The sequence below is a fragment of the Arctopsyche grandis genome, chromosome 8, assembly GCF_051622035.1.
Source record: "Arctopsyche grandis isolate Sample6627 chromosome 8, ASM5162203v2, whole genome shotgun sequence".
Taxonomy (NCBI): domain Eukaryota; kingdom Metazoa; phylum Arthropoda; class Insecta; order Trichoptera; family Hydropsychidae; genus Arctopsyche; species Arctopsyche grandis.
The window spans coordinates 29,620,720-29,646,874 of record NC_135362.1 but is presented as its reverse complement, the minus strand read 5'-3'; the positions used below and the strand labels follow the sequence as shown (position 1 = coordinate 29,646,874).

Genomic DNA, 26,155 nt, shown 5'->3' with positions numbered 1-26,155 from the left:
TCCGTGGGATATATTGAGCATACACGATCGATGTCCGCTTTTGTGAAGATGGTCACGGCAAAACGCGGATAAAAATAATAAAGAATGGCCTGTCAAATCGGTAACTATTATACGACGCCACAGACCAGATAAGCGAAATGCGCGCAACGTCCTCACGCCAACTGTTACAATGCTATTTACCTATATAAACATACCTCTAAAACGGGCGGCAAATATGAATGATGATACTCAACATATATATATCTGTATATTTATATTTTTTATACGTATAATATATGTAGGATTCTATTATTTGCACGACTCCGTTTACGGGCCCACTGAGTGGCAGGTCTACGATAATGCGAATTTAATAGAAGCAAATCTGCTTACATTTGCATAATTTCGGTGTAAATCTTCCACCGCCAATTGGCCTTCCGTTTGACGTATTGCGTCATCAATTAAAAATGTCAACTTCCACTTTACAATACGCTTTTTTATTGTATTATATGCGCAGACGTGTATATAGTTGAATGCTTGGAGGTTTGTAAAAGGTCAGGACTTGACAATTGGATAGGATACACGATGCACGAAGACACTGATAGGTATATGTATCGTTTTGATTTATTGTATACTACACAAACTGATCTCAATTATACAATGCTCCAATATGTTATATTAAACTGCCATGCAATAGTACAATGTGTGTACGACTATTGGCCAAATATGATTCGAAGTGATGTCTTGTCGTAAAGCTATTCTTGTGTGAATTGATATGCTTTCAGTCATATTTAAAATTCATAAATAAACATTTTGTATTAGGTACTAAAAAAAAGTTCGATAAGTTCATATAGTGTTCTATTAAGCATCACGAGATAAGAAATGGCCAGAACGAGTATTGGAAAAAAGATATTAATTTGTATGCACATATGTATGTACCTACGTGTTGAGACTTGTATGCACTTTTGTTCAATCTGAAATTTATACAATAAGTAAATCTACATATAATTATGTGAAAATAAAAAGAAATTAAACGCTTTTAGTAAACTGATAAGGTACATTTTTCAAATGTTTAAAGAAGCAATGAAAAAATAATTTTAAATGTTTAAATTAGTATTAGTACATATATAGATTTTTTGAAATTAAAATTCATACACTTAAATAAATAATTATACAAAACTAAAAAATATATAATGCACAAACAGAATCGTCTCGACATAAAACCCAGACCGAATAAAGTGATAAAAGGCACAAAAAAAAAATAATACAAAACTTCTTATACTTGCCTTTATAATTTTGTATACTACTTAAGGTTTTCCTTTAAGAGGATTATTTGGAATGACTTTATTTTGCAAAATATAAACATCATCATCATAATAAAAATGCACCATTTACTAATGGATGTTTGTATAGTTAACAGGAAGAAAAATACCATCAATCATCATCGTTTAGAACCATTCACCATCCACTGCTGGATGAAAGAATAATTGAACAAATGCATCAAAGATACCAACTAAAATCAGTAAGTATATAAATACAACACTAGTAAAAGTCATTCCATTTAAGAAAGCCCACCTCCGCTCCAGGGAAAAGATGCCCACGCCGGAATTATGTACTGAGCATTGCTTTTGCACAATTATGTAATGACCTTTACATCATACTAGTCAATTTATAAACAGATTTTTAGTTATTGAAACGCAAGCGCGCTGGTTTTTGAGGTTTAAATTATATTTAAAATGAAGTAAAGTCTTATTTTCCATCTTTGCCATCATCCACTGCTGGGCGATAACCTCACAAACACGCTTCCATTAGTCTTTATTTAGTGCAACTGTCATCCATCTCATCTCACACATTTTTTTACATACCTCTTATTTAATTTCATCCACACATCTTCCTTTCACGCATTTATGTACATTCCCTTGGGTACTATTCCAGCACTTCTTTCGTCCAATCTTCTGCCTACATGATTGTATGTAACATGACCCACCCATTTCCATTTAAATCTCTCCACTTATTAACTATAAACAGATTTTTAATTATTTAAACGCAAACGCGCTGTTTTCGAGGTTTATTTTATATTTCAAATTAAGGCAAGACTTATTTTCCATCTTTGCCACCATCTACATACTACCGGGTGATGGCCTTTCCATTCGTCTTTGTTTTAACCCCAGCTTACACCCCCCCCCCCCTATAAAAATATATAAAAACGCCTATAGTTAAGCAGATGTGTGGCCGTTAGTATCTACTGTTGCCAAAATACAAAAAAAATCTAGTCAACCAGCCAGAGGAAGCATTGAAGTTGTCTACTAATCCTAATTTTTCATGGAAAAACTTGGCTGTTTCCATACACATTTGACTGCTAATTGGTATTCCTTCTGTTCATTATTGATTTAACTATATGAGTATAGTTGCTACCAAATCTTCGTATCTTGACATTTTCATACTTTTTCGTTTCGAAGGACCTGCAGAACTATCACAATCTCTCGCGAACGCCTCTAACTTATTTTTATGTTTAACTATATTTCGAACAGGTGTGTAAATCTGAAATATTTTCGAGTTAATAGCAAAGAAAATAATTTCACACACAAAGTATTATAATTGATAATATAATTAAACATACATACATATGTTCGAAAACATCTGCTCTGATTACACGCACTTGTTACCTCTTCGATGATCAAAAGCGAATGAAAGAATTGACTCAATAGTAAAAGACATTTAATAAAAAGGGAACGAAAAACATTTCTGTGTGACATCATTTGTTTCAAATAACACGCATGTTTACGGTCGCAATCAATCGGTGCGTCTCATCATCATATAAGAACAAAATTTAATTCATTTAAAAAAAATAATTAATATTTTTCAAGCACGGATAATCCGCACCCGGATAATCGAGAGTACACTGTATTAGCGTAAAAGTCATCCACACGTTCAGCACGAATCCAAGCCTCCAGGAAAGCATCTCACACATCATATCGATTCAGCGGTGACCCAGTATTGAGTGGGTTCGCAGATTCGATCGTCGTAAAAGCTGTCCAGCTCTTAACATTAAAAGCTCGTCGAAGATCTCAAATCGACCTTCACCTCTGGCCAAAGGCGAAATGTGATGATGCCGGAGTGTTTAGTCTCCAACATATGAGTGTGTGTGTGTGTGTGTTTGTGTCACGACAAAGAAGGCCAAGCCACGCACACCCAATATTTATGTTTATTAATTGGCTGTGTCTAATTCTCTCAGCGAGTCTATTTGTCTTGCCCCACCCGGCCGCTTGCTTCGCATCATCTCATCCAATTATGTGAATATATCTCGGCCACGTTACGCCATATAAATTATATTACGTGTGTGTCTACTCATATATTTTTTCTTTAAGTTTTGTGAGAAAATCGATGGATGCCAATTTTTTTTGTATCAAAAACAATTGACCGATCTGGTCAAAGAGCCAATTATTTTTGACCCCCAATATACGAGCGTGCACTCCCAAAGTGATTGTGTGTGTGTGTGTGTGTGTAAAATCGATGGTTTCAGTTCTACGGGTCGTATGTATATGTACATACATACATATACATATATATGTATAAAGTGTTTCTATTGTTTTCTTAAGAAATGTTTGGTTTATATTTATGCGATTTCAAAGCATCCGTTTCACTGGTAACAACCGTTTGTTCCAATTGAGGAGTAATTTTAGCGGCGGTAAACTTCATGTACACATATACATACATACATACATACATATGTACATATGTATGTATGTCTTACCACATCAAGACAGTCGCTGACGTTTCCTTTCGTCGACTTGGATTTGTCTTGAGATATGCTAGATTATTCTCCAACCCCTTGTCTTCTCGCTTGCTTTTCAACTCGCTTGTTAGAAGTAAGCTAGAGTATAATGCGATTGTGTGGAATCCGCATGAAGCAAACTACTCCCTTATTATCGAAAGAGTGCAAAAAGCATTTCTTCGTTTTCTTTATAAGAAAGAGTATGGGTACTACCCATATCTCTATCCCACTCCTTTCCTTTTGGGCATGCTTGGGTATAATTCCCTTGAACTTCGGAGAAACTTCTCGTTAGTTCGTTTCGTTCTCCAGCTATTTCGTGGTAATACGTCATGCCCGTGGTTGCTTGAACAGTTGGGACTTTATGTCCCTAATAATTATGTGCGTGGTAGACATCATCATTTAATGGTTGTACCTCCTGCTCGCACAGTTCTTTTTCGAATGGCTCCTATTTCAAGAGCTATTCGACTTCTCAATGAAATCGTTGCTGCCGTCCCTGAATGTGATATTTTCCACCTTGGAGAGCGTAGATTATCGGATGTTATTTTAACATATTTATCTGGTAACCTGCGCTCATCATTACTTTCTTAATTTTAATGTGATGTATAAGTGGTATCTTAATCTACTCTCTTCCATTTGGGCCTCGCTGTGTTTTTATATTGATTTTATTTATTTTTATTCATATTTTGTTTGATTTATTTTACTTTTTCTTTCTCCTTTGTACATTTTTATGTACTATTTTAATTGTATTATTATTTTCCTTTTGTTACTTTTTTATTATTATTTTATTTTACCATGTTTTCTGCTTTCTAATTTTTCAGTTTTTTACTTGTATTACCTTTTTTAAATGTAGGCCATTGTGGCGCATTAGGTTCTTCCTGTAATGCCACAATGGTTCAAAACTATAAATAAATAAATAATAAATGTCTTAACAATTGACGGGCTTTAATTTTTAAATTTAGCCTCCAGTTTGTAAGTACGTACTGGATATTGTGGAGAGTTTATATTTCATATTTCTCTCGGAATTTAAGTACACATAGCACATGAACATGAAATTACTTACATATATTTATTACATTGGTATTTTCAATCTATTTTCTGATTTTGGTATTGTACATATATTGTATGTACGTAAAGTTTAATGTTAATAATGAATTTTATTGTTATTTTATGTTTGTATGCAGCAATTAAAATGCATCTCAATACTGCTAATCAATTTTATTATCTCTTTGCATACCTTAACTCGGCAATATATAATATATACAAGTCGGAAGTGTGTCGAATTGACTAATCGTTTACTCTAAAAGCCGTGAAATTGTACCGATTTATGCAAGGTTTTCAATTATTTCAATCTATTGCAGATTGCAAAACCGTTTCATTAGTTTATCCCGTTTTAAAATTTGCAAACCTTTTAAAGATGAACCTGCTAGCTCCAGTCAACGCAAGTTGGGATGACACGGTTTTATTTTTTTGCATACTCGTTGACAATATTACCTATGTATGTATGTATTTCTTCAACTAGAATTTTATATAGCCTTGTTTCTGGTATCGTTTTATTTTAATGAAGGCCCTTCTTTGGAGGTTACTTCATTACTTCATTCACTAGTATGTATGTACATACATATATGTACTTGATTACAATATTTTTTTGATTTTGATTTTTAAATGCTTTTTTTTATTACGAAATTATGTTCACAATACATCTTATATATATTTTAATAGCTACTGATCTACTGATCATTTTCTATTTTACAATTTAATTTAATTTGGTTAGTAATCATAGTATTATATTATTCTAATGTTAATCTACAGCATAATAGGAAAAAGAGCTCAAAAACCTCTTTACAATCCTTATAAATGCTCATAATACATCTAATACATAATATTAATTAAAGACTCACTAAAGTCGATGACCTAAAGCAGATTGTGTTTAGGTAATCTGTGTGTTATACCTGAAGGGTATAGACATTTTGTTGTAATCGCCGAGACTCTTCACAAGTGTTTTAGTATGGCTATTAGTGATTCTGTCATATAATCTACTGGTTAGTTTGTTAGTACAATATATGTATTATGTACAGTGCTAAATATTAATAGTGCGGGATTTGAAGGAAAGGAACAATTATTAAATTGTTAACTTAAAAACTAAAGACATCGCCAAGACCGTCACGAGATGACCGAAATGTGACACCCAACATATCAAATCTTGCATCTTATTATCCAAAGGAATATCTGTGGAAGGAGAGGCTTCGGAAGAAGGATGTCCTTGCTGAAGAACATGAGGCAATCGAGTACACTGTTAAAATTATCGAACTGCACTGCTAAAATCATCATCGCAAACATGATTGCCGACGTCCGGTAACGTATAGGAGAAGAAAAGTTTATTTATTTTTTTAGAATGCCAATTTTTGTATATATGAGGAGTGCTAAAACCATAATGTTTCAAGTGCCAGAAAAAAAACAATTTTCAGCAAAGAATTAAAACTGTTTAAATTAATAAATAATGCATACATACATTTTTGCAAATTTTATTATTACACTACGTATAATACTTCTGCGAGGTATTGTGATCATTTAATGAGCAATCAATAAATCCTAGATATAAGAAAAAAAAATAAAAAGAACAAAAGGTTTTAAATGCCATCATTTGTGTCATAATTAAGTGCCATAATAACGTTGTATGTACCACTGTCGTAATAATAAATAGGCAACTTCTATAGCGTCGTCTCTCTCAAGTCTCAGATGTTGCTCTGAGTATGGTGTCTGAAGATATCTTCGGCTTTTTGGTGTTAATCATCTATTTAGCAATATTGATCCAGTTAAAGAATGTCATAGGACTCACTAAATATTCTGATATATGTACATATTTACATGTCAGTGGTGCAACCCTAATGGCTTCCATAGGTTTCCGGAAACCCGTTATCAAAAATCAAAAGTTTCCGGAAAACCGTTGTTAGAGATCTAAAAATTCATATAATTTTTGTAAAAAATTATACACATCAATGAACTCGTACATTTCTCAATTTCGTTTAACGATTTCCGGGACTATGTCGAGGATCGAGATTTATCAATAAAGCAAATTCTGAAGTATCCAAGAAGGTAAGAAAATAGTTAGAATTATTGCTGTGAGTTCTGCAGAAGTTTGAAGAATAATATTGCTAATGATCAAATAAATTATTTAACTGTTGAACACCTTTTGAAAGCCACTTTATGGATTCGACGTAAAGTCATTTGTTGAAACGTGGTTACGTCAGGGGCATCATTCTATGATACTATGTAGAATAAGAAAATACCCACTGCCTGTGTATTAAAATAACCAAAAAGGTATATGGGGCTTGTTTTAATAGTATTTACTCTTGTAGTTTTATCAATACAGATTTTTTTATTTATTTACTATATTGCTTTTATTTTAATTTACTATATCTATATAAAAAAAAGTAACTTAGATACTAATGGACCTTCCTCAAACTAACATTCCTACTCAAATCATTTCCCTGGTGAGGGGATGAGCTTCAACCTTCTACAGTATTGTTAAAAATCGAATTTGAAGTAGGAACATACATACATACAGTATTTTCTTATTGAAAATTTGATTTCTTAACGTTACTTACAAAGAAAAGCTTCATAAAAAAATTGATGTACATTTAAACCAAGTAATTAATATAATTCATAAATTAGATATTATATAAATATTTGAAATTAATCAATTCATTAATTAATTAAAAATATTAATATTGTCGAGTACTAGCTGAACCCGGCATGCGTTGCAATTCCACAATAACGCACGCAATTCCCGTTCCCGTTCCCATTCCCGCTCTCGTTCCCGTCCCCGTTCCCGTTTCCGTTCTCGTTCCCGTTCCCATTTGTCGGAAAAACGCAGACAGCGAACACATTTGAAATGATTCAATTATTTTTTTTTATTTTACCCTGACAACGCACCTCGCGACGCGAAAACATTTAAAATTATTGCGTTGCAATGCCACTCATTCCCGTTTTTGGCCGATTTTTTTTCACAGTAAGCTTCCCGGACATGCATATAATAAATCCTGAAAGTTCAATCGTTCCATCGTACAATAACGCATGCAATTCCCATTCCCGTTCCCGTTTCTCGATGCGTTTCGATAAGTGAATTTTTCAGTTTCAAATTAATACTTAATATATATGTAGGATTGTTATGAGTGGTACGTAATGTAAGTTGGTCACCAAATCCAGATGAAAAAAAGAATCAAATCCAGAAAGAACCAAATCCAGAAGAACCCTATCCAGATGAATAAAAGTTTTATATGACTACAAATGAGATTAATATAATTTTCAGTATTCTATTTAATTAACTGGGATAACGTTAAATATGCGGTATTGGAAATGAGTCGTGACCATTTTAATGATATCACGGTTGAAAATTTTCGTCGAAGATATACGTATATGTACATATGTATATGTACGTTGACCAAGAATCAAGTCAATTCAAATTGTCAACAATTACTTTATTAATTTTGTCGATTTTTCTTACAACTGTATTCAGTGTAATGCACTTCATAAAAAATGAATATTGAAACAAACTGACAGGTGTAAACTTAGAAGCAGCCATGCAGCTCGCATTGGAAGATACGAGTTTTGGCGAATTTCCATTTGCATTATTTTTAAATTAATTGAATGTACTAAAATTTTCAAATATCTTTCATTTAATGAACTTACATATCAATTGATCCATTTATTTAGTAATAAAAAATTAGTTTTAATTTTTTGAAATTTGTTGCGGCCACCAGACGTTTCCATAGAACTGTCAATGTCAACTATGCGGCAACAGTAAAATTTCACGTGAGAACCACTGTTCTAAGATTTCTTTTATATATGGAATGCAGTGCCGTAGCGAGGCTATGGCAAATGGGCGAGTGCCAAGGGCGCTCGATGCGAGGGGCGCCAAATTTACAAATTTCTTAGTAAAACATTTAAATTTCAGATGAATTCTGTGTTTTTGAAATATACATTTGTATATATATACGTATATTTTAAGTGTCAATTGTGTACACATTTTGTTCGAGACAGCATACTTTTATTACTTTTGGATTCTGAGAAATTGTACCAAGGAATGGAAACAAACAATGGGATGATGAAACTGCTTCCAAAAAATACATAAAGACTGGATACGGTTTACTTAGTTTTATGTTCTTTAAATTCCTGGTATGGATTGCAATTCCAATTTATTTAAAATTCAAATTATGTTTTAAAACTTCAGCGTGTGCACATCGAGTTCCATCATCATATCTGCTTTTATTCTATGTAAATGTTTGTTTTTATTACTCTATTGATTTTATTTGAACAAAATTTGGAAAAAAAGGGAAATACTCAGTGGTATCACCCTAATGGTTTCTATGGGTTTCCGGAAACCCGGTGTTAAAAATCAAAAGTTTCTGGAAACCCGTTATTTAATCTAAAAATTCTTAGATTTCGATAATATAATAAGTGAGTCACTTATTATATTATCGAAATTTATATAAATAACAGACTGCTAACACCAAACCACAGAAAATTCGTTGTTGTTAAAAATGTAATTGGTTTCTGGTCTAAGACAGATAAAGATACATTTATTTGAAACAAACATTAGTAAAAATAAAAATATATTGTGTTTTAAGCGCACTGATTCCTTTCATAATATGACATGTACTTTTTTCAAAATTATCAATGTGGGACATTTATAATATAAAAAATAATCCTGTTTTTTTTTTAATTTAATTTTAAAATGTGTGATTTATATATTTCAATAAATACATATATATTTTTTAATGAAATTATTTTAACCTAATAAAAAAATAATAAAGGGGCGACAGATTTATTAATATTTGCCAAGGGCACCAAAAACATTGCTACGGCTCTGATGGTATTATTTTGTTTTGAAAATTCATTTTACTTTAGTTTTGAGATATTAAAATTTCAAGCTTTGCAAGGCAGACTGCGAACAGCTTACTTGAAGAGTGTCAAAAATAAACCACATCTTCCTAATTTCGTCTACCCATCTTCCCTACGGCCTTCCTGTTTCTGTTTGACTTAATTCTCAAATTGTTATCACTTATTTTAATTCGATATGTCCAGAATCTTGGAAAAGCAGAATAAACGTATTACAAGCCTCCGGTATTTTATAATATTGTTAAATATTATGTATTCTAATGTAAAATGAAGAAAAGTGGACTTACATATGACGGGCTGAAAACCAAACTGGTACAAGTGAAATAAAAAAAGCTGGTTTAAGTGCTAAAATAATAGCATATATGAAATGCTATTATTTTAGCATTTAAACCAGCTTTTTTTTAAATGTCACTAGTACCAGTCTGGTTTTCAGCCCATCATATGTCACTTTAATTTATAACGGCTCATATATTGAAAATCATCATCATCTACAGCCACTCACCATCCACTGCTGGATGAAGGCCTCTGTTTTGCACAACACTCATCCATCTCACCCAGCACATTTTTCTAATTTCGTTCACCCATCTTCCTTGCGGTCTTCCTTTCACCCTTTTGCATTCTCTCGGGTACCATTCAAGCACTTATTTTGTCCACCTTTCGTCCATCCTCCTAGCTACGTGACCCGCCCATTGCCATTTCAATCTCTTCACTCTATCCACTATGTCCACTACTCTTGTCATACTTCTCACCCACGTGTTCCGCTTTCTGTCTTTCCTCGTAATGCCAAGCATACAGCGTTCCATACTTCTTTGAGTGCATTGGATTTTATGTAGCATCTTGGCGTTCAGTGTCCAAGTTTCACATCCATACGTCATCACTGGCAAAACGCATTGATCAAAGATCTTTTTCTTCAGACAGAGCGGCATTTTTGATTTAAAAACAGCGTTCATCCGTCCAAATGCACTCCATCCTAATTTCATACGTTTCTTTATCTTTTCATCTTTACTAGCAGATATGTCAATTCTTCTTCTTGTTAATGCCTTGTCCGCATCCGGACGTTGGCGACCACCTCGTCGATTGTTTGAATATATCCGCATCGGTCTTCAGCGGCTCGGAACAGCTCTTCGGCGCTCATATCGGTCCACATACGCATGTTTCGAAGCCAAGATAACTTTTTCCTGCCAATCCGTTTTTTTCCTTCTATTTTCCCCATGGTTATCAAACGGAGAAATTCGTATTTTGGACCCCGTATCATGTGTCCGAGGTACTCCATCTTTCTCCGCTTGATGACAGAAACAAGTTCCCTGCCTCTCCCCATCATGCCGAGGACAGCTTCGTTTGATATCTTTTTGGTCCACGGAATCTTCAGCATACGCCTATAGACCCACATCTCAAAAGCTTCAATGCGGCTGAACATCTTAGTTTTCAGAGTCCACGTCTCACATCCGTGTAGTAATACTGTCCAGACCTAGTAGCTCTTCGCGAATCTCAACCGCGTATGAAGATTGAGATGCTTGTTATATGTCAATTATTTGACCTAAATATAAATAATTATTTACTACTTCTACTGGTTTATCATCTAATGGGATGCTATCAGGCATGCAATAACTATTGAACATTAGTTTGGTTTTATCTACGTTAATCTATTTTTAATTTAATCATACTTTTCTACTTTCCCTGTCCAGCTATATTTTATTTTATTTATTTTATTGTTACAAATCAATATACACTCGCCATTACAGATTTGCTCCAATGTGACGGGGGTACGTTAACGAAATACAGAATACATAAACATACATATATAGAAATCAGAAATACAGTAATACATACATATACAATCAGAATATATAGCATATAACAATTAATCAGAAATAATAATCATAGAGACATCTATGGATTATTTTTAGATTTTTTTTGTATACAATTTTTTTTATACATAAATAAATACGAAATTATAGAGATGTCTATAGAGACATCTATAGATTTCAGATTACTGTGTATAATTATTACAAATTATACACAGGCAGATTTTGTGACAACAGGATTAGATCTAATACCAATTTTCAGGAACCGTTTCAGCAATGATCAGATAAAATTGGCAAACTCTGATAGAGAAACGATCGATTTGGAGTCACAAAACCCCCAAATCTAACCAGCAGTGGCGAGGACTCGAACCTTTGACCTCAGTGGTGCTAAATATATACGCTACCACTAAGCCAAACTGCTGGCTATATATTATATGAAAAATAAAATGCTTTTTCTTGGCTGATTCGTATTGTGTTGTGAGTTCATCAGTTGTTCGTCGTTAAAATCAGTCTACGAAATATGGCAATTTGTTAGGCAACAACTTGAAAAAAAAATGCTGGTCGAGTGTTTCCTCTTTAACAGTTCCAAAGGTTGCGGAAGGTGTCAGACCGCCTCGTTACAGAGAAACATCACACCTTACCAGTCACGGCACTTAACTCCCGGAGTTGAATAAGCAGCACACAGGTACGTAATAAATCGGGCCCCGCTTTTTACAACCCTTTCGACAATCATCTCGGTCGAGAGAATCGTCATCGATCGGCAAACGGCGCTCGCTTTTGTCTCATGCTTGAGATGGTATCAGCGGTGACCCGATTTTAAGAACGGTGACACACAGCGAAATAAATATCGTTCGACGTGGTTGCATTAAAGGCCCCTTATCTGCGGGGGATGCACATTCCATTTCGAATTATATCTTGCAATTCATTTGAATGGCTGGGGACCTCGGGTCCCGGGCCGCATACCGCGATGTGACATATGCACCGCGCGGCCACTTAAACCCATCACTTAGCCGCACGCATTATTTATTTTTAGTTTTATTTTTATTATTATATATGTGTGTGTATGTATACGTATGATTTTTGTTTGTTTTATGTGTCATGTTTGGGCTTGGGAGTCGTGACCGTCGAGCTTTTTATCTGCGGCACCCACGAGCTTTTATTAATCAACGTATTCATACGTCACATTTTGTATCGTTTACCGGCCCGCGAGCAGATTTATTCACTTCGTATGCAACGTTGCGTAGATAAAGAGCGTTTGGAAAATTTCGTGTAATATCACCTCGCATTTTTTCCTCCACCACCATCTCCTCGTCATCTCACGCGTTTTTTCACCTTCTCGCTCAAAATAAAAATGAATATATTATTATTTATTTTTTTTGTTGTTTGGAGTTGAAATAACTTGAAGACCTCATGCGGTTGTCAAGTCTCAGTCTTGTATAAACACTCACCACATTTCCATGGCGCGTCTCTCTTTCGAGGAAGTCGTCGCTCTTCCACTTATGTGCTTGTTGTACGCTCTTTTCAAAATGTGATTCGTACGAAAACTGGAAATCTCCAAGATAACGCTCGGATGTTGACGCGCACGAAGAAATACATACATTGTTCACACAATGTATACTTTTATAATTAAAATAAATCATAATGTTATTTCTAGTAGCATTTCCGGAGCTTTGATAATCGATTCGATTAATTAGAATGTGTATTATAAGCGGGTGCACCTCACGGGATCGAATGTGAAATGCACGACAAACCAAATATCGGAAGGCAAAGATCGAAAATCGAAAGATCTTAAGTCGAAAGATCAAAAAAAAAAGGGTGAATGTTAAAGGGTACATACTCACTTAATTTGCGCGAGCAGGATACAACAGGAACAAGAGGAACAGGCTTTTTCTCCCGTATTCTGCGCGCGCACATTAATACGGAAGGAAAAGCCTGTTCCTCTTGTTCCTGTTGTATCCTGCTTGCGCAAATTAAGTGAGGATGTACGTGAGTATGTACCGTTTACCATGCATCCTTTTTTTTTTATCTTTCGACCTAAGATCTTTCGATTTTCGATCTTTGCCTTCCGATATTTGGTTTTTCGTGCATTTCATATTCGATCCCGTGGGGTAGACCCATTATAAGCATGGGGAAGTGTCAATCATTTTTTAAAGTTTCATTATTGTACTTACCTTAGTGGTGTCACCCTAATGGTTTCCACGGGTTTCCGGAAATCCGTTGTTCAAAATCAAAAGTTTCCGGAAACCCGTTATGTAAATAGTAAAAAATTATACAAATCTTCAAAATTTAATGACCTTTCATGTAATAGTGCCTTGGACGAAAACAAAATGTATATATTTTTTCAAAAATTGAGGTTGTTCTAAAATTGATGTGACACCACTGCGGCTACCTACACTGTGTCACTTTAAATGATTGTAGCCAGTAATATGTATGGCTCGGTGGTTGCATTTATGTTAAGCACTGAGAGGTTACCGGGTTCAATCCCGTGCTAGACTTTAATGCTGCTGGTCAGACTTGGATATTTGTGAAGTCGATCGTTTCCTATCAATCAGACTTTGCCAACTTATCTGATTTCATTGTTGAAATGGTTCCTCCATCAAATTGGCAAAAAATATTCTACCAATTATGTCACCAATATCTGAATTTGATTTATGTATAATATGTACAAGTCTAAATCCATAGATGGATTAATTAATTAATTACTAATTTCAATTAATTAATTTAATAAATAATTAATTAATTTCGTGTTCTTCAGCCTCTCAAAATACAGCGATTTATCTAACAAAAAATGCTGCAATGTTTGTAATTAATTATCTAGGAAGGTGTATTGGGGTTTACCTGTTAGGTCTTCTTGGTATATACATATGTGTGATATGTTACGATAAGAAACGAACTTATGCATATATAATTGGTATTCAAGTTGTATTTTTTTTAAAACTTTGATCTGATTTGTGTCGAAGATTTCTTTTACATATAAAATGCATTAATTGAATGGTAATATTTTTTTTTATTTAAGCTACACGTCTACATATATAGATAGTATTATTTTGGTAAGGTTATTGCGTGTGTATATTTGGTGTTCAATTTTTTCACATTAAGGAAGTCTTGTGTATTTATAGTCAGTGTTGGCTTAATAGACCAAAAATTTTAATAGTGTATGTGTGTGTTATTTTATTTTAAATTTTAGGACGCGTATTTCATCAAAATGCTTTTATTTTGTGATAATAAAAATAATCAAATACATTGACGTTGAGAGTCGTTAAAACAAACATTAAAAACACTATTGAAAATATTGTCTTTTTTTACGATCTTGTCATAATTTCAACATGTACAATAAAAACACGTCTTTTTCTTTATCTTTAATTTTTATTACAAAAAGAACAAAGTTCAGACACATCTGTACATAAATATCTCAAACTTAAGACGTTTAATTTTATTTACATTACATACGACATTTACAATAGGTACACTAAAGACATAAAACATATAAATACATAAAATATCATCACAATAAGCAAATTTCAAAATATACAATTGAACAAAGACATACAGTGCAATCTAATAATGAACTTTTCACTGTTTAAAAATCGAAAACAATACCAACAACTGTGTAAATGCTGCGATAATGATCATGTTACTACGTACTCGATCATCAAACAGTGTTTTTTTTTTCATCCCATTGAGACAACTTTATGTAACGTAGGCAGGTGTAAAAAAATGATGTACAAACAATGTGCAATCGTTTCGAACGAGGAACATAAGTACTTTATACACCACACTTCTTGTTTTAATGGCAAGATATAATATTTAATAATACACAAGAGTGACGTCATGGTGGTCGCATGCTGAGCTTGGTCTCCGATTTTTATTACGATCCCATGCAAATGTCCAACGTTTTAGAGAATATTTATTTTTTATTAATTTATCGCACACAAGCCGAGTGTAAAATAATCCCACATTCGCCGTATCGAATGCGCAAGTCTGTTACGTTGTATTATTAATTTAATTAATCGTTACATTTATTGTCAACGCGTCCTTAATCGATATTGAAAAATAATTTAGACAATAGAAAATTTTCATATTTAATTATTATATCACACGCATTTCGGTTAAATTATAAACGAATTAAAACGAAAGGACTAGAAACCTAACCGAAGCATTAAAGCGACAATTGACTCGTTAAATTTTACAATTGGCAATTGTTTAATGACAATATAATCTATTTCTATAAAAATAAGCAAGGAGTTTTAAATTATAACAGCAGGCTACGGAAAAATTAAATACAAATGAAATATGTATATTGTAGGTTTCTTGTGAAACCACGCGTTGAAGTCTCCGAAATTATCACTGAAAATATTTCAAGCAGATTTTTTATAACAAAAATTCATACTGAATTTACACAATGAAAATCACAATATTTAATATATACGTCATGATTTGATACACTTTTTACATACATATATTTCAACTAGCTACTTTTTTTACAATAATAAACACCATTTCAATCAAATAACACTCAATGTTTTTACAATTTTACAACATATGTAAGTACTGACAAGATTTTATTACGCGTACAAACATTTCAATTACGGTACATCAGTGTTTCTTAACCCATGCTTGCTATTTAAAATGTACTATAAATACTGTGCAATACTAACATTTTGATTCATCATACAAATGACAATTATTTAGAACTGGCAACTGATTGAAAAGGTCAAAGATTCGAATGATTTCGAAATTGAATAAAAGCCGTCTAATTAAAAATATTATAAAAGTAATTCTCAACAGTGCTATAGAAACTTTTTAGTCCTTTGAAGAATAGTGTTCGAAGAAGCCAATGAATTCAAATGAAATATCAGAAGTTGACCGACAGCCATGACTGGTAAGTGCATGTCTCAATATATGCTATCAATAGTGCCAGTATTTTTTTAAACACAAAGGCAGATCATCTGCATTACAATTTTAAATTAAAAAAACATATGTAATGAAAGCTAAGAAACACTGTTTAAGTAAAAAAAAATTGTTTCAGTACAAGTTTTTATATTTATTAAATAATTCTATCTACATGGCGATCGGTGACTAGTGCATTACGGACATTAAATACAATTACGCGTTGAATTTATTCACATATCAATTTTATTAATAATAAAACTCGACGCGAAATTTACACCTCGGCGCTGAAACACACAATTATTTGTCGACAATCCATCACACGATAATGAAGCAAACATCATACCAGTGTCATAACATAATTTACGTTGCACAATATTTACACCGAGCGATCATTATCTGGCTGCAAATTGCTCCTGGCACTTTTTGATCTGAGAGGCGACCCTGGAAATCCTCTCGTTCAATATTTTGACACTCTTCTCGGGCAACGGAGGCAACACGTCCTGCACTGCCATGTCGTTGTTCGCCTTGAACATCTCGTTCAAGATATCACCAACGTTGGAGGACTTCTGCAAAGTCTGCACGGCATCCGCGGTCGACTTCCGGAACAGGCACAAGTTGTCCAACAACAGGGAGTGGTATATCTCGTATTTGTGCAACAGCCGATAGCCATGCAAGAGGCCCGATTCGTTATCCAAAAAGAGCAGCAGATTCGAGTCAACCTTTCTCGCGAGATTGTGGGCAGGTGCGTCCATTATGTTTACGTTCCACTGATAATTGTACAAATTGTTGACGATCCGGTCCAAGTTGGCCGTCAAATAGTCGAATATGATCAAATCGGACCACTGAGCCAACTCCACGAGCCTGTCCAATGTGTCCCCTCCTACTTTTTCGCTTATGCTTTCAAAAAATGCCTCTCGATTCGCACTCTCGTTTTGGGCCTCTTCTACGCCGTTGTTGATGGTGTTGTTGTAAGTTAAACTTTCCGCTATTTTTTTCAGCAGGAATCCATCCTCTTTGGACGTCTCCTCGCCACTCGTATCCCTCTTGATCATCCTCAGTATGTCGTGCTTGTTCAAGTGCCTCTCAGTCGGCTTGAACTGTTCTGGTATATGCGCCGATTCGATATTCGATATGTATTTCGTCATCACGACTGGTCTGTTCGAGTTCCATTGAGCAGATCCGATATCGGTCGCAACGTTTTGCCACAAAGAATCAGTCAGATTGACCAAGCTGACCAAGGACGGTACTAAATTTGGCAAATTCAACAGTTGCGCCAAGTAAAAGCTGAACAATTCGCCTTGGATTTGATCTGTGTTCTGCCTGTAGCGAACGCACGCTTGTCTACCGTCTAAAAAAGTCACCAGCCGATTCTGCATCCTTCCACAACCCGTTTCCATTTTGATTGCAGAAGTCTTTTGCATGTAATCAGTCCACTCGTGATTGCTGTGCGAGCCGAAACCGGCAGGCAAAGCCTTCTCGATCTTTGGACCCCAAAAAACGTTCCTGTACAATATGTTATCTTCATCTATAGGATTATCAGCATTGTCATCAACGTCTGTCATGTTGAGAACATCGCTTTTCTTCGCATCGAAACTTTGCCTGTCATTTGTTTGCATCTTTTCTAAATCATCAACGAAGGATACGCTTGAAAATTTCTTTGGTCTATTCAACTTAATCGACTTTTTTCTTTGATTGGCCGCCTTCTTGCGCACCGTTTTAATACTGTCAACGAAATTACTCTTGCTGTCGTACGGCAGGAATGTCCTCTCGTACGTAGTGTTCAATGCAGCATTTAAAGAACTAGCTGTGGATAAGTCTGTGAAATTTACACTTTGGTTTAACAATAACAACGTAACATTGTCCGATTGGGCACTGTTTAAATTTTTAACGTCTTTGGTCACGTAATTGTAACTGAACGGAATAAATATACCTAACAATAGGCCTAGAGCGAACGCGAACAGCACGCTGATCAAACACAGGTGTTTGTAGGAAACAAGCGACGATTTTCTCTTCAATCCCAGCATTAAATTTAACAGAGCGTACGAATCGGCGTCGAAGTTCACTTTCTGAAATCTCCTGCTGAAACTCTCCCGGCAGTAGGCTCGGTGGAACATGGCCTTCCTCCTGGTGTCTTCTTCTGTTTCCTCCGAGCAGTTTTTCACGCGGAATCCCTGGCCGGCGTGCATTTGGATTTGAAGATCTTTGTAATCGACGTCGTCTTCGATTAAGATGCTCCGATAGCAGTTTCCGACGTTCAAATTGTCTAAAGCGCTACTGGATCCCGCTTCGATGGAATTTTCCATGTTTTGTCTTAAAACTTTTATCGTGCGTTTATTGCATTCATTGTCGATTTGATTGTTATCGCCATCCATCGATTCATTCTTGTCCTTCTTGCTCATCGTAAGTCTGATTTAATGCGATTGACGAATTTTTTACACGGCTTTGATGACATCCATTTAATCGTCTGAATATCTGAAACAAATTAAAATTTATTATTATTTTATGTTCGTTTTATTTTTCTGTTTTTTTTTTATTACACACTACAACCGACTATCGACTGATGTTTTTTTAATGAAATTTTTATTCACCATAATTTTTCAAGCATTCTTCACTCGGTCGTTTCCTTCATTGAAACGACAGCGTCATAAAAACAATTTTAATGTTATTATATAAATATAGACATTCAACTATACATTTCATACAAAAAAATCACCCTACATCTTTACAAATATATAATAATAATATCATCATGTACAGCATTTACCATTCACTGCTGGATGAAATGCTACCATTCAACTTTGTTTTGGGCAACTCTCATCCATCTCATCCCACACATTTTTTCTAATTTCATTCACCCATCTCTCCTGTGTCCTACCTTGTACCCTTTTACATTATCTCGGGTACCATTCCAGCACTTCTTTAGTCCATTCTTCTGGCTACGTGACCCGCTGATTTCAATTTCAATCTCTTCACTCTCTCCATCATATCAACTACGCTTGACATACTTCTCACCCACGTATTACATTTCCTATCTCTACTTGTTATGCCCAGCATACAGCGTTCCACACTTCTTTAAATACATTAAAATTTTGTCGTTAAATGTCCAGGTTTCACATCAAAACATATTGATCGAAGATCTTTTTCTTCAGACAAAGATTAAATTTTGATTTAAAAATGGCGTTCATTCAAACAAATGCACTCCATCTTAATTTCATTCGTCCTATTTGCTTTTTTTGCTACTGGAAATGTCTATAATTTTCCCTTTATATATATAATTACTAAGTACGTCTACTGTATGGTATGCCTAATGTATGTTTATAGATGCAAATCGATTGATTTTAAACATTTGAGGCAATTAATATCAAAATACAGATTTAAATCTATCAATGTGTGTGTACTTTTTATGTCAAAAGGTACTTATTTGTATTGCTTAGGTTATAAATTTAAATCTCTTAAATATTTAGGAAAACATTAGTGTTGATGGGAATTATAAAATATAAAATATATGACATCTTAGTATGATTTTATCAATGAAAATTTGTTATAAAAGTGTGTTTTTACTGCCAAGGAATACTAATGGAAAATTTTATTCAAATTAGCATTGAAAGCAAAAATCCAAAACACTTCGGTTCAATAGAGTTTTCAGAGATTTTAATAATAAAAATAAATTAAGAACTAATCCGCGCCATAAATTAAAACGTCCAAATATGCAAACGGTCAAAAATTAGCAGATTTAGCATCGCTAAAATATCGGTAACGAGCCACACGCTTTTAGTGCACAATCAATAATTGCTTGTAGGACATCGACATGTTAACTACGTGCTAAGTTAAAATTTATGCCGTAAAGTAAACATGTTACACAAAAGAAAATCCAACGACCGACACACACACACACCTGTAAAAAAAATACAACGGAGGCTGTTGTATTATATCTCGACATTATATTACACATAAGCATGTATAATATAGGAACCATCTCAAAAGAAAACCGGTTTCTTCCAAATCTAAAATGTATTCTATTATTTTATAGGCTAGGTTTTTGGAGAGCGTTTCGAAAAATTTTAAGAGTCGTCGAATTTTCACGGCTTTGGAGAGCAAACACAGATCGGGGCATAAATTTTTCCCCAATAAAAATCCGTGTTGCCGTCAAACGTCGACGCTTCTAAGAAACGCGCTCGCCAAGATTTACAACTCGTGGAGATGCGCGATTTTCGTTCAAAATAAAATAAACAATAAAAAATAATAAATAAATAAATAAAAAACACACTAAAACGTACGACGCGTACATATCAAAGGAATTAATATCGAAAAAAAGTCGATCGATCAGTCCGACTATTTTCCCATAGTCTAAATAAAATTAAGACATAAAAAGCAACGCTCTTAAAATAATACATAAACACGTTCTTGGACCCGTACGTTGTTGTCGAAGAAGAAGAAGTCGTCTCTATAATTCAACGTTTCCCACATAAATGCCATCGGGACTCGTTAAAAAAAATAAACGAACGGCACACACACAGCATCTCTCGCGCGGCACACGCTCGCCAACAATACCGAATAAATTTTCAGATCACAATGGGGAAACGCTGGACACATTTGCCAGTGGGTGATGTATCTACTATACCAGGGGTGCCCATAAAGTCGATCGAGATCGAACGGTAGATCGCGCGCGCCAAATTTATGGGGGGCAGCCCTAGATGGTCCAGTCGAAGCTCGAGATTGATCGGAATCAAATCAACGTTACCGACCACTTTGTAACTAATATTTACATGAAGAAGCACTGGAAATGGACACTTATTAATTACAACTATAGAAATTATGGTAACTTAGTCAACAAAACTCACATAGAACATATCGCTCCGCTACAAATCCATGCAAACGACGCGGCTGCATGCTCATTTCATATCTTTGTCTCGATTTTTGCCTTTTTAAACTTGCCAGAAAGATCCAACTCCATTTTTAATAATTGCCAATCATCAATGCACATCGAAATGTCATCTGCGCAACCCAATGAATATCTCGTCTTTCGTACATGCTTAAATTAAAACAGTCGCGAATTTCGTCGAGACGTCAAACCCAGAACATATCATTGCCTTATCGAAAGCTTCTAAGTAAAATTTTGTAAATATTGAGCTTACGTAATTGTCTGGTATGAATTTTTGATGTTTAAACTCAACTCTAACTCATTAGTTAATATGATAATTTCAACTTTCCAATACTTCTACATACAAAGAAGAATCTTTCGACGCATCTTGTTTGCTATATAGATCAATTTTGTGCTGAAAATTAAAATTAATCGGATGCTTCTTTGTTAAAAAGTTCCAAATTGTATGTAAAGATAAAGTGGGTAGAATCTTCTTATAGAAAATTTAATTCAAATTGATCTTTCAATACATCAATTGCCTTATTTGGTAGATACACATCAACCATCTCAAAGTATGTTTTAAATAGACCGTTGCAATTTATCCAGAGCAATAAAAACACATAAAACGTAGTAAATATGATTAGTTCCTAATACTATTTACATTTGTTTGCGAATTAAAATTAACCGTAGTGCTCTATTTGTGCATTAGGAGAAAAGCCTCTGATTAACTGGTGGAATGGAACTTTCTTTATATTGATTTTTTATTGTTTTAAAATACTTATAATTAATTATCTAGCGAAGTTTAAAAGTCAAAAATATACAGATCAATACAGCAACATTTGTTTTGCTTCTGTAGAATGAAATAATTACTTTTGGTAGATGTAAAAATATTTAAAAAAAAATATCAATGTATGAAATTCACCGGCTTTGTGACAATTTCGCACACGTCTCGATAATCTCGAGCACGCAATTTTTGGCACTGGAAAAATCCACCCAGTCACACACGTAAACGAAAATTCAAGTGCCAAATACTCCGTATTCTTGATTCATCATAAATGTCAAAAAAAATTCAGCCCAATCCGTTGAACGGTTTCGGAGATAACTGAATTGAAAAACTTATAAAAAAGAGGATACCTATAAGTGGAAGTACCACTTCCGATAAAAGATAAATATTTCAGGACTAACGGTATTCAAATTATCTCCGAAATACACAGACACACATACTAAAACCCACATCTATATATACATACATATATAAATGAATGTCTCTTTGTCTGTCTGTCTCGTATAGGCTCCTAAACAACTCAACCGATTACGATAGAACTTTCAGGATTTGTTGTATGCATGTTCGGGAAGCTTACTGTGAAGAAAAATGGGAAAAAACCGCTTAATAATAATATAACTAATATTATAATAAGTAATTACGATTTTACCGACGCGAAAGTTTGAAACGCCATTGTGTAGTCGAGGAAATGTGTTTGTTGGTAACCATGATACCAGTTGGTTTGAAGAGACGTTTGTAGAGCTCCAACCATCACTTGAAACGGGAACGGGAACGCAACGGGAACTAGAACGGGAACGGGAATTGCATGCCTTATTCTGGAATTGCAACGCATGCCAGCAGTAGAGGTAGGACCGGAAGCGTGCTGTTTATTGTTCAATTGTTGTAAATCCTTTGTAAAAAAGGTTCGGCAAAACTTTAACAATGCATTTACAACATTTTAACAATAAACAGCCCCCTCGGGGTCCGGGCTCTAGTGATAAGTGATCGATTGAGTTCAAATCAACCAAAATCTCCATGTCGAATTTCCACATGATCACAAATCTTCATTTATCGTTACTAATAGTAGAAAATTTCATATTAAAAAAATATTCAAGTGAGTAAGTTGGTTACATATGTATGCAAAACTATGGGCGTTCATCTAGAGATAGAAAGCTATATTAAAATTCTGTTATAAATAGTGGTAATTGATTCAAAGTTGTGAGATATACATATGTATAAGGAACATATTAAGTCGTGTTACATGTAATTATTGGGCATCCTGCACTATCTTCGTATATTATATAGGTATATACACTGAGGCCGGGGTGTGAGGATGGGCGGGCGTGATCTTTAATGGCCAGTGTTTTACTTAATTATAAACAAACGGGCTGACGAGCACTAATGGGTGACCACGCCCAGGGGCGCGCGACCAGCGATACGCGAGCTCCAAATAAGAACAACACAAAAAAAAACCAAAAGAAAAAACTACATCGTCATTAACGGCGAGCGAGCCTTCCTCAAAGCGTATCTATCATTGGCCGGTTGAGCCGAGGTAATCTTGGGAATCTTTATTGGGTCAAAGGAATTTCATACGACGGCTAATGGGACGGGTTAAGGTGTGAAAGTTTAATCCTAAGTGGTGCTAAGATGACTCATACTCAAATACGCACATTCGTTTATGCTGCCCTTCAACTGTTAAGTGCAAGATTATCATTCTCAATCGATCAATAATGTCCTGAAAGTGACTACAGATTGGATCGTAGTCACTTTCAGGACTTTTGGAGTGCTGCATTGGAGTTATTAAAATGTTGTATTCTCATTGATTTTAATATACTTATTGATTTCTTAGCAATAATCTTCTTAGTGAAAGAAGTTGCCATACGTAAATAAAGAAAAAAATAGCAAACTCTGATAAGAAACGATCGACTTGGAGTCATAAACTAAAGTCTAGCCAGCAGTGGGACTCCAATGGGACTCGAATCCGAGGCCACTCTGCTCGAAAGCATAATATGCTAATCACTAGTCCACGCCGCTGGTTAATGTTCGTAGCTGGACACAAAACTTTTTTGATGATTTTGATGAAAGGAAACGGACTGCTGAGATTACGGAATTATCTTTATTAATGGAAAGCAAACCTAATACAATACAATACAAGAAAGGTTCATCTGCAGTGCTTGGTCTCAAATCTTTAGCAACCAGACTAATTAGGATGAGGCAAAGAAGAAGAATAGAAAGATGATTTGAAGGAGTCGAGTCTTCGTCAATACTAGTATAGGATTAAACTTTTGCCTGAATTGTCTCAAATTTGACGTACATAAGAACTAAATTCGCCAAGTTGCGTTGATCAGCATTCAAAAGGTTAAGTCTACATTGATGATAACCTAATACAATACAATACACGAAAGGTTCATCTGCAGTGCTTGGTCTCAAATCTTTAGCAACCAGACTAATTAGGATGAGGCAAAGAAGAAGAATAGAAAGATGATTTGAAGGAATCGAGTCTTCGTCAATACTAGTATAGGATTAAACTTTTGCCTGAATTGTCTCAAATTTGACGTACATAAGAACTATATTCGCCAAGTTGCGTTGATCAGCATTCAAAGGGTTAATCTACATTGATGATAACCTAATACAATACAATACAAGATAGGTTCATCTGCAGTGCTTGGTCTCAAATCTTTAGCAACCAGACTAATTAGGATGAGGCAAAGAAGAAGAATAGAAAGATGATTTGAAGGAGTCGAGTCTTCGTCAATACTAGTATAGGATTAAACTTTTGCCTGAATTGTCTCAAATTTGACGTACATAAGAACTAAATTCGCCAAGTTGCGTTGATCAGCATTCAAAAGGTTAAGTCTACATTGATGATAACCTAATACAATACAATACACGAAAGGTTCATCTGCAGTGCTTGGTCTCAAATCTTTAGCAACCAGACTAATTAGGATGAGGCAAAGAAGAAGAATAGAAAGATGATTTGAAGGAATCGAGTCTTCGTCAATACTAGTATAGGATTAAACTTTTGCCTGAATTGTCTCAAATTTGACGTACATAAGAACTATATTCGCCAAGTTGCGTTGATCAGCATTCAAAGGGTTAATCTACATTGATGATAACCTAATACAATACAATACAAGATAGGTTCATCTGCAGTGCTTGGTCTCAAATCTTTAGCAACCAGACTAATTAGGATGAGGCAAAGAAGAAGAATAAAAAGATGATTTGAAGGAATCGAGTCTTCGTCAATACTAGTATAGGATTAATTTTTGCCTGAATTGTCTCAAATTTGACGTACATAAGAACTATATTCGCCAAGTTGCGTTGATCAGCATTCAAAGGGTTAAGTCTACATTGATGATAAACTAATACAATACAATACACGAAAGGTTCATCTGCAGTGCTTGGTCTCAAATCTTTAGCAACCAGACTAATTAGGATGAGGCAAAGAAGAAGAATAAAAAGATGATTTGAAGGAATCGAGTCTTCGTCAATACTAGTATAGGATTAAACTTTTGCCTGAATTGTCTCAATTTTGACGTACATAAGAACTATATTCGCCAAGTTGCGTTGATCAGCATTCAAAGGGTTAATCTACATTGATGATAACCTAATACAATACAATACAAGATAGGTTCATCTGCAGTGCTTGGTCTCAAATCTTTAGCAACCAGACTAATTAGGATGAGGCAAAGAAGAAGAATAAAAAGATGATTTGAAGGAATCGAGTCTTCGTCAATACTAGTATAGGATTAAACTTTTGCCTGAATTGTCTCAATTTTGACGTACATAAGAACTATATTCGCCAAGTTGCGTTGATCAGCATTCAAAGGGTTAATCTACATTGATGATAACCTAATACAATACAATACAAGATAGGTTCATCTGCAGTGCTTGGTCTCAAATCTTTAGCAACCAGACTAATTAGGATGAGGCAAAGAAGAAGAATAAAAAGATGATTTGAAGGAATCGAGTCTTCGTCAATACTAGTATAGGATTAAACTTTTGCCTGAATTGTCTCAATTTTGACGTACATAAGAACTATATTCGCCAAGTTGCGTTGATCAGCATTCAAAGGGTTAATCTACATTGATGATAACCTAATACAATACAATACAAGATAGGTTCATCTGCAGTGCTTGGTCTCAAATCTTTAGCAACCAGACTAATTAGGATGAGGCAAAGAA

At 34.6% G+C, this 26,155-nt stretch overlaps 1 protein-coding gene across 1 annotated transcript in view; it reads right to left on the bottom strand.

The window, feature by feature from the left end:
- Positions 1-14,825: 14,825 nt before the first annotated feature.
- fj (four-jointed box kinase) overlaps positions 14,826-26,155 on the bottom strand; it is a 53,866-nt gene continuing 42,536 nt past the window's right edge. Inside the window, exon 2 of the mRNA XM_077436354.1 lies at positions 14,826-18,819. Within this exon, the coding sequence (XP_077292480.1) occupies positions 16,740-18,746 (2,007 nt within the window). The 5' untranslated portion in view covers positions 18,747-18,819 and the 3' untranslated portion in view covers positions 14,826-16,739. The remainder of the gene's footprint in view (positions 18,820-26,155) is intronic.